The sequence below is a fragment of the Amphibalanus amphitrite genome, unplaced genomic scaffold (genome assembly GCF_019059575.1).
Source record: "Amphibalanus amphitrite isolate SeventyFive unplaced genomic scaffold, NRLGWU_Aamphi_draft 000010F_arrow, whole genome shotgun sequence".
In the NCBI taxonomy this organism is placed as follows: Eukaryota; Metazoa; Arthropoda; class Thecostraca; order Balanomorpha; family Balanidae; genus Amphibalanus; species Amphibalanus amphitrite.
In genome coordinates, this window is record NW_024881506.1 from 1965694 (window position 1) to 1975552 (window position 9859).

Below are 9859 nucleotides of genomic sequence, written 5' to 3' on the forward strand. Positions count from 1 at the left end.
GGTTGGTACATTCGGGGGCAGATTGATGTTCTACAACTCTTTATCCACCGGGTTCCTATGGCTCAGCATTGGCAGCAGTCCAGCTCATTTTAAGATCTTGTTCGAGAGTTAGCGGGCGCATTAAATTATGATGTAACAATGACAACAGACACAAAATAATTATAGGTAAGCTTTAGCACAAGCCATGTATGAGGTGATCTTTTGAATACAATATTTCAGTGATGTTGAAAATGCATCTTATTACAGCCAAATATAGACATAATGCACACAGTTCAGTAATAGTGTAACCGATTTCGACAGTTCGCCATAGTCTGTCTATGTCGTACTGTCGAAATCACGACCACTACAAATGTGTGCATTGCTGCCTAAATTGGGCGTAAAAAGTTGCAGACGGTGCATTTTCATCTTCTTTCCTTCATCTTTCACCACATAGGTATAGGTATGATGCGCAGATGTGAGTACCTCTGATATGACTATACGGTGTGCCTCTCAGCCGTCTGGTGCTGCCGTCCCGCTGCAGTGTCTGACGCTGGTCGGCCTCTGACCGGGTCGGCTCTCTGTGTGATGTGCCCCTCTGACAGGCGTCGGGCGGACGCTGCGGCGCTGCGGCACCGACACCACCCTGGAGGACCCCTCGCAGTCGGATGACGTCACCGATCGGGTGACCGAGGACCTCACCGATGGCGTCGGCAGCGGCTCAGTGTCGGAGCAGGCGTGGGACCCCTACCAGGCGAGTTCTGTCAGCGACTCAGTGTCGGAGCAGGCGTGGGACCCCTACCAGGCGAGTTCTGCCAGCGGCTCAGTGTCGGAGCAGGCGTGGGACCCCTACCAGGCGAGTTCTGCCAGCGACTCAGTGTCGGAGCAGGCGTGGGACCCCTACCAGGCGAGTTCTGCCAGCGGCTCAGTGTCGGAGCAGGCGTGGGACCCCTACCAGGCGAGTTCTGTCAGCGACTCAGTGTCGGAGCAGGCGTGGGACCCCTACCAGGCGAGTTCTGCCAGCGGCTCAGTGTCGGAGCAGGCGTGGGACCCCTACCAGGCGAGTTCTGACAGCGGCTCAGTGTCGGAGCAGGCGTGGGACCCCTACCAGGCGAGTTCTGTCAGCGACTCAGTGTCGGAGCAGGCGTGGGACCCCTACCAGGCGAGTTCTGCCAGCGGCTCAGTGTCGGAGCAGGCGTGGGACCCCTACCAGGCGAGTTCTGTCAGCGACTCAGTGTCGGAGCAGGCGTGGGACCCCTACCAGGCGAGTTCTGTCAGCGGCTCAGTGTCGGAGCAGGCGTGGGACCCCTACCAGGCGAGTTCTGCCAGCGACTCAGTGTCGGAGCAGGCGTGGGACCCCTACCAGGCGAGTTCTGCCAGCGGCTCAGTGTCGGAGCAGGCGTGGGACCCCTACCAGGCGAGTTCTGTCAGCGACTCAGTGTCGGAGCAGGCGTGGGACCCCTACCAGGCGAGTTCTGCCAGCGGCTCAGTGTCGGAGCAGGCGTGGGACCCCTACCAGGCGAGTTCTGCCAGCGGCTCAGTGTCGGAGCAGGCGTGGGACCCCTACCAGGCGAGTTCTGCCAGCGGCTCAGTGTCGGAGCAGGCGTGGGACCCCTACCAGGCGAGTTCTGTCAGCGACTCAGTGTCGGAGCAGGCGTGGGACCCCTACCAGGCGAGTTCTGTCAGCGACTCAGTGTCGGAGCAGGCGTGGGACCCCTACCAGGCGAGTTCTGACAGCGGCTCAGTGTCGGAGCAGGCGTGGGACCCCTACCAGGCGAGTTCTGCCAGCGGCTCAGTGTCGGAGCAGGCGTGGGACCCCTACCAGGCGAGTTCTGTCAGCGACTCTGGGTCGGAGCAGGCGTGGGACCCCTACCAGGCGAGTTCTGACAGCGGCTCAGTGTCGGAGCAGGCGTGGGACCCCTACCAGGCGAGTTCTGTCAGCGACTCAGTGTCGGAGCAGGCGTGGGACCCCTACCAGGCGAGTTCTGCCAGCGGCTCAGTGTCGGAGCAGGCGTGGGACCCCTACCAGGCGAGTTCTGTCAGCGACTCAGTGTCGGAGCAGGCGTGGGACCCCTACCAGGCGAGTTCTGTCAGCGGCTCAGTGTCGGAGCAGGCGTGGGACACCTACCAGGCGAGTTCTGACAGCGCGAGCGACTCAGTGTCGGAGCAGGCGTGGGACCCCTACCAGGCGAGTTCTGCCAGCGGCTCAGTGTCGGAGCAGGCGTGGGACCCCTACCAGGCGAGTTCTGACAGCGGCTCAGTGTCGGAGCAGGCGTGGGACCCCTACCAGGCGAGTTCTGTCAGCGACTCGTTTTGGGATTCTCAGTCTCGACCACCTTCATTGCCCTCGGTTGCAATCCGTTAAAATTACTACTCCGATCACAGATTTATAAAGCTCCGTCGTCTGTCGCTGCTTCCCACCCAGCCTGACCTGTGCTGCTCCTGCGCCGGCCTCTCAGCAGGAGTACAAAGTGGTATCTGAGCTGGGCTCCGAGCCTGCCGTCGACCCAGAGACGCTGCGCCGCTTCCTCGACACGGACGACTACCGCAACTTCATCGACTCGCTGTCCGACTGCACCTCCTCCCAAGTCAGCGGCGCGCCGCCGCGACGGCCGCCGCCGCGACGGCAGCGCAGGAAGGTGCGCCGGCGCGGCCGCGGTGACCCTGGCGCGGCCGCGGCGACCCTGGCGCGGCCGGGCTACGCTGTGCCGCGCCAGTGCCCAGTATTTTCGGCTGACCGGTGTGGTGGGAGGTGGACGGCGCGGCGACACTGCGGGATGTGCAGTGCCGCCGCCGCCGGGCTGCAATGCAACTAAAGTAGCTGTAGTTACTGTTTGCTGAAGTATTTAGTCTATGGGTTTCGTAAAACGGGCACAACAATAATTGGCACACGAGATGAAGTTTTGTCATCTTTATGATTAGAACAGCATATCACCGTTAGTCGAACGGCGCCTTCATCCAGTTGATTGATGTCCAGCTTTTGTGCGCCTTAGTAGCTGTGATGTCAACACACGCACGGACGGGAGTTGGTCCCACCGAACTTTATTGCAATCTATCTGAAACGGTTCACCATGCATGTGTGTGTCGTTCGGCGCGTGTGTTTGTCGGCTCACGGTTTTCTCTGTGTGGTCTGTGCGGCAGCTGCGGGCGGCCTGCAGTGACTCTGTGGACAGCGACACGGACGGAGGAGACGAGGTGGCCGCCGCGCTGGTCGAGTCGCGGCGCCGCCTCCAGCTGGCCCGGGCCGAGCTGAGCCGCCGCGCCCACCAGCCGGACCCCATCTGTGTGAGTACCGGGTACCGAGTACCAGCCGGACCCCATCTGTGTGAGTACCGGGTACCGAGTACCAGCCGGACCACATCTGTGTGAGTAACCGGCAGTGGCGGCGGAAGGTATTCTAGGATAGGGGTGCAAACGATATTGAAGCGCCCCTTCCCGCTGGGCGCCCCTTACCATATACACGGTTGTAGTAACACAAACAGTGAAGAGACGTTTGACAATGTGTTGTACCTGTTAACACGTTCAGAATTTACAGTTTTTATGTTACGAGAAATAGTTAGGTACATTCCATAGCGTAAATGTAACCTTCATAATGTTCGTTTAGAAACAACCTCATCACCATATCATAAGATTCTCCGAATAAGGCATATCGAAAAGAGTTCCACGGTTCCAATACCTTCGTGTGGACTAGTGAATAAGGCGCCGAATCCATAACACTAACTCGGTGACAGAGAATTGTTAAAAAAAAAAACACTCATTTAAATTGCGTTTAAGTTGCATCCGTCCTCCCGGCAAGTTGGTTAGAGCTGCGAAATTTCGATCGTTAGAACCCGGTTTCTAATCGCTCCGACGCGACGCAATGATACCCGAGACTATGCCGAGACTAAGCCTCCCCCTATGGATCCCCCCTAAGAGACTTCTAGTTACTGCTAACGTGAAGTGAATAGGCTGAGGTTTATGGTGGGAGTAGCAGGTTTGTGACGCCCCAGTGAAATAAATGCCGCCTTTCAACACCGATAGGAGCCCGAAATGAATGAATACAGGCAATCAACGCTGGTAGGTGTCCCAGCGAAATGAATGCATCTACTACCATCCAGAGGTGCCCCCATTTCAAAGTAATACGACGGCGACGCCTCCACACCGATAGGGGCCCATCCCAGGGGAACGGAATAAATGCCGCCCCCTCATTGCCGGGCGCCCCAGGAGAATGAATGTTACACATCAACACCAATATGCCTCCCAGTGAAATGAATTATGAATGTCGCCTTTCGACGCCGGTAGGCGCCCCAAACACCAGTGGATTTACTGCCGCCTTAAAACACCGATAGGCACCTCAGTGAAGCGAATGCCGGCCTATACCACCGATAAGCTACCGATAAGCACCGAAAGAGGTACTGTATTCCGGTGTATGGTGGTGGTACAGCGAGAAACGACGCACGATTGCTTAGCGTGATCAACTTTGCGACCAGGGTGATCACCGGTCTCAGGAAGTATGACCACGTGTCTCACGCGCGAGAGGACCTAGGACTGCACGGTCCTCGACTGATGTACGAGATGTCTACGATGGCTGTGGCCCATAAGGCGATTACTTACGATGAGCCGGAAGACATTGCATCTCTTTTTGTGACTTTCGGTGACTCGCGCCAACAGCGATGCGACCGTAGCACTCGACAGGACCGGCATTTTAGGCCTCCTTTTACTCGTACAGCAGCCGGTCAGCGGTCCTTCTTATATCGCGCAACATCTCTTTTAACCCTCGCATGTGTAGGGGGGGGGGTCGGATGGACCCCCCCATGGTTTTTCGCGAATAACTCGCGTAAAAAGCGGCCGATCGCGACGAAACTTTCAGTACCCTCACATTGATCAATTTTACACCTACCCTGAAAATTTCATGACCCTGACCCAAATGACCTTTGACCTGTGACCTCTTTTCCGAGACCATGTTTGGCCGGAATCGCGATTTCGCGTATGTCGGCTCGCACTAGCCGCGTGTTTGCAAGCTTTTCGTGGTTTCAAACGTTCAAACATGTGATTTGATGTTACTCCCGTGTGTGTCAAGGTCACCTGAAGGTCAGGTCAGGTCATTGACCTTTGGTGACCTCGGGTGACCTCGGGTCACTTTTCGAGTTTTACATGTTTCTAGGCTAGTTTTTGGAGCTGAATTCGAATTTAGCAACCATTTGAACATTTACGAAGTAGTTTTGGTGACTTCGTAACATGTTACGAAGCTGTCAGAGGCGGTTGACACGTACTACGAATACCCGTCACGACGCCTACTGGTTGACCTGACCTGACCTGACCCGACCTGGTCTAAATGCTTCAAGACATCATCTGTGATCAAAACTAACACGATATTCGTGATCAGCACCCCGAAAAAACCCCTTAATAGCCACACTTTACGACTTTATAACAGGTCCCGATTTTCCCGACTTTGGGTCATTGACCTGACCTGGAAGGTCAACCAATGACCTAGGACCTTAAAATTGGGTATCATCGGCTTCCTCTCGTCACGGGCAACACGCTCGTTTTTTTCCGCGAAGCTCTAGCTCGATCAGGGGCCAAACGGCAAGGGGGGGGTCCAACCGACCCCCCCCCCCTACACATTAGAAGCTGGCAAACGCCGCACACATGCGAGGGTTAAACAAACTTCCAACGAATGTCATCGAACTGGACCCAGCGCGTTTCCAACGTAGTATTAAGTCAATGTGCAATAGGGACACCGCGGGGGGAGGGGGTAGGGTTTAGAATGTATGTATGTTTTGAATGTTGCGAGTGAATGTCTCTGTTTATTTCCATTACCTACCATACCACACTGTTTTATATCTTGACTTACGGCGCGGAAAAGCCACTAGTGTTTGTGGAGTGCCGGTGCTGGTCAATACATAAGCGCCCCGGATGAATAAATACCACCCGTCAACGCCGATAGGCGCCTCAGTGAAATTAATGCCGCCCCAATCTCCGATAGGCGCCCCAGGTGATACATGTCGCCCATCAACACCAACGGGCGCCCCATTGAAATGAATCCCGCCCTTCAACACTGGCAGACGCCCCAGTGGAATGAATGCCGCCCCACAATGCCGATGGCCGTCCCTGCACTGGAAAATCAGTTTCGCCCCCTATACAGGCGCCCATAGAAGTTTGCAGAGTGCTATTCCTGGTCATAATCATCTCCCCAGTAAAAAAAAAAACGCAAAATACGCCCTAGCACTAGGGGTGTAACCGCCCATACGGACAGTGCAATTTTACAGGCCCCAATCTCGGACCTCCCTTAACATTCATATGTTGTAAACGGCAAACCGCCCCCGATAAATGTTACACAAACTAATTTCCTCTCGCATATCGGCCATCAGGCCGTCGTTTTTGTCGCATGGAGCCTGCAACGCTATAAGCCCGCGCCGCGCCAGGGTGCGCAGCGTCCCCGGCTCTCCTCCACCAACGTGTGCGTGAACCTGGGGCGGGTGTGTGTGCGTGCGTGTGCGAGACGTCACCAGTGATTTTAATTGATTTTAATTTTAATATGGTGTTACCGGAGTGTTGACGGTGGACCGTGAGTGTTGAGAGCGGCTGCAGTGCCGTACCGTAGTGCTGTGGTTCATAGCATAGCTGTTCACGGGCTGCACGACTGAGCCGTCCCACGACCGACATCTCCAAGACCTAATTCACATTGGTGTCGTCACCATGTTCGACCTTCTCTTCAGCCTTCTTCTGTTGCTAAACACCCTGCAACTACTGCGAGCTGCAACACCGGCCCCCGACCCGTGGCGGCGTATCGCTAGCTCGTCCGGCGCGCCGGCGCCTTCCCCTCGGCCGGCCGCTCCGCTGCCGCCCCGAACCCGGTGTGTACCGCCGCTCAGGCCGTCCGTGCCCCGAGGGTCCGACCTGTCAAGCGGGGTGAGCGGCAGCGGTGGTGCGGCTGGACGGCGCGGTCGGAGGGGCGGGGTTCGGTGGCGCAGGCACGGAGACATCGGGAACCGGCACCTAATCGTCGGTCAACTCAACGTGCAGAGCCTTCTTCCCAAATTACCGGACGTCCGTGCCGACATCGACTCGCGTTTCTCTTTCGACGTGCTGCTGCTGAGCGAGACATGGCTCACGGAGCGCATACCGGACCGTCTGCTCAATCTCAGCGGCTACAGACTCGTGCGCAAGGACCGGCCGCGCGGTGGCCGTCTCGCGAGGGGTCACGGCGGTGTCGCAATGTACATCCGAGAGTCATTTGAGATAGAGCCGCTCCCTACGCCCGCGACGGGTATGCGCGATTCCAATCTTGAGGCGCAGTGGGTGGCCGTGCGCGTGGGAAAATGTCGACGTCTACTTATCGGGTCCTTCTATCGAGTCCCAAGAAACACCAGCCAACAACTGACAGCTGATCTGGACGATCTGGAGGCACAGCTGCAGCATCTGATCGCCGCGCAGCCCGGACTGACGGTGATAATCGGTGGTGACTTCAACTGCTGCCTCCTCAAGACCGCGAACAACTGCTGCAGTCCAGGGAACCGTCTGCGCTCACTCCTCTGTCAGCACGGACTGCAGATATGTAATACCACTGAGCCTACCTACCGTCCCGCCGGCAGTCTCCTGGATATTATGGCCACAAACCGGAGCGATCTCGTCACTCGAGCCGGCGTCACCAGATGCCACTACGGATCGCCACATGACTATACCCGCCTGGCTCTCCGCCTCACCGAAGACAGGGTCCGAGCCGGACCCGTCGTCCGGCGAAGGTGTTTAGCGAACGTAGACAAAGGACAGTTCAACCGACAGCTGTTGAACGTCAACTGGGCGTCCGTCTACACCGCCGCCGGACCTGAGGAGAAGTGGACCGCCTTCATCAACATCTTCAAACCACTTCTCGACTTGACGGCGCCCGAGAGACGCGTCGTTCTCCGGCCGGAGGGGGCGCCACCTGTCTCCCGTGATACCCGCCACCTACTTACACAGCGACGAACTGCACTCTCTGCTGGCCGCCACCAGGAGTACAAAGAGCTGAATCGGCTGTCACGCGCGGCCATTCGAGCTGACTGTCGGAGAGACCTGCAGGAAAAACTGCACAGGAGCGGTCCCGGCAACATGTGGAGAGTTCTCCGGCCCATCATCGGTTCCAAGAAGTCCTCGTCAGGCATCAGCCGTATAACCGCTGACACACTGAACGAGTACTACACGTCGGTGGCTCGAGACCTAGCCTCCACCTTACCTGCCCCGTCGAAGTCGGTCCCCATCAGACTGCCGAGGGTTACGTCTGGAGCCCTGAGAATTCAGCCCGTCAGCATGGAGACGCTGTGGACTATAGTACAGGGTATGAAGCCATCTACCTTCGCCGGTGACGACGGCATCAGCGTCAGGATGATGCAGGACTTCTTCCCCGGCCTCGGTCACATCATACATGATGCTGTAAACGCCAGCCTCGAGACCGGCCAAGTACCCAGCGCATGGAAACGTGCAATCATCACACCAATTCCGAAGGGGAAGCAGGCACCATCTGATCCGTCGGGCACGCGCCCAATCTCGCTGCTACCGCCATCATGAAAGTGACCGAGAGAGCGGCCCAACTTCAGCTCACATCATACATGGAGTCACATCACCTACTGAGCGAGGCGCAGCACGGATACAGAAGGCAGCATTCGTGTGAAACAGCTCTTCACGTGGTGACAGACGACATACTCGGAGCGATGGACAGAAGTGAAATCACTCTGTGGGCTATGGTAGACCTGTCAAAGTGTTTCGATATGGTACCGCACGATAAGCTATTAGAAAAGCTGTCTCTGTACGGAATAGACACTTTTTGGATCAAACATTATCTGGAAGGACATACCCAACAAGTACAACTTACAAATAGTGCTCTTGGATCCGTATCTCGATCGTCTATCAGGGAGAATTCGGTTGGCGTTTACCAGGGCGGATCGATGAGTTGCGTTCTCTGGTGCATATTTGCCAATGACCTGTGCCTGCACGTTCCAGACTCAGTGCGCATAGTTCAGTTTGCTGATGATACACAGATATGGACTAGTGGAAAGAGACGCGACCTACCTGCCCTGGTCAGTCGGATCGAAACTGCTCTGCAGTGTTTGTTTGACTGGTTCTGTCACCATGGAATGAAAGTGAACGCTGCAAAAACTGAGCTGATGGTATTTGGGAGTAGACAATTACTTGCTCTTACTCCTGATGTGTCTGTGAAATTTAATGCATCGACCATTCGAGCTACCAAAGAGGTGCGAAATCTAGGCGTCATTTTTGATCGAAACTTGTCTTTTCAGTCTCACGTCAGCCTGATCGTTCACAAATGCACAGGAATGCTGCTCGCCTTAAACAATGCAAAACATGTCCTGCCTCGCGGCACGATCAAGTATCTGATCGACGCGTTGGTGATATCAGCGATGCGGTACTGTCTGTCGGTGTTCGGCGTATGTGGTCAGACGGAGAAGCGTCGGCTACAAAAGCTGGTAAACTTTGCCGCGCGAGTGCTGAGCGGGCGACGCAAACATCAGCGCGTTGCTGACGTCATTTGTCATGTCAGATGGCTCACTGCTGAGCAGCTTATTCAGTACCACAGGATTATGTCCGTACATCGACTTGTGACACACCGTGTGCCAGCGGTGCTTGCTGAAACCATTGGTCCCCCAGCGAGCCGGCTGCATCAGCACGACACTCGAGATGCCGACAGCTTGTCACTGCCGAGCATACATACGGAGGCGGGGCGGAATCGGCTGTGCTATAGCGCCGTGCAGGGCTATAACAGCGTGCGCAGAACGCAGGGCACTGTGAACAGGGCAGCCGTGAAAAGACACCTGAGGTCCGAGCGGTCGGCGTCCGGTAACTGAATAATTTTAGATGTTCCTATGTAACTGGTGCTCTTTATCTTCTTTTAGTTCATTTTATACCTTTT

General features: G+C 56.1%; 1 protein-coding gene across 1 annotated transcript; it reads left to right on the forward strand.

Moving 5' to 3' along the window:
- Nucleotides 1-444: 444 nt before the first annotated feature.
- LOC122380930 (cell wall protein AWA1-like) lies at nt 445-7708 on the forward strand. Its single transcript, XM_043364579.1, has 5 exons — nt 445-454; nt 582-2266; nt 2439-2615; nt 3118-3261; nt 7667-7708. Exons 1-5 carry the CDS (start codon nt 445-447, stop codon nt 7706-7708), a joined length of 2058 nt encoding a protein of 685 aa, XP_043220514.1.
- Nucleotides 7709-9859: the final 2151 nt, after the last annotated feature.

Coding starts and splice junctions, on each gene's coding strand:
- LOC122380930 (XM_043364579.1), top strand. Junction 2,267..2,438: donor AGGCGTGGGACCCCTACCAG/GCGAGTTCTGTC, acceptor GCCTCTCAGCAG/GAGTACAAAGTGGTATCTGA. Junction 2,616..3,117: donor CGCGACGGCAGCGCAGGAAG/GTGCGCCGGCGC, acceptor TCTGTGCGGCAG/CTGCGGGCGGCCTGCAGTGA.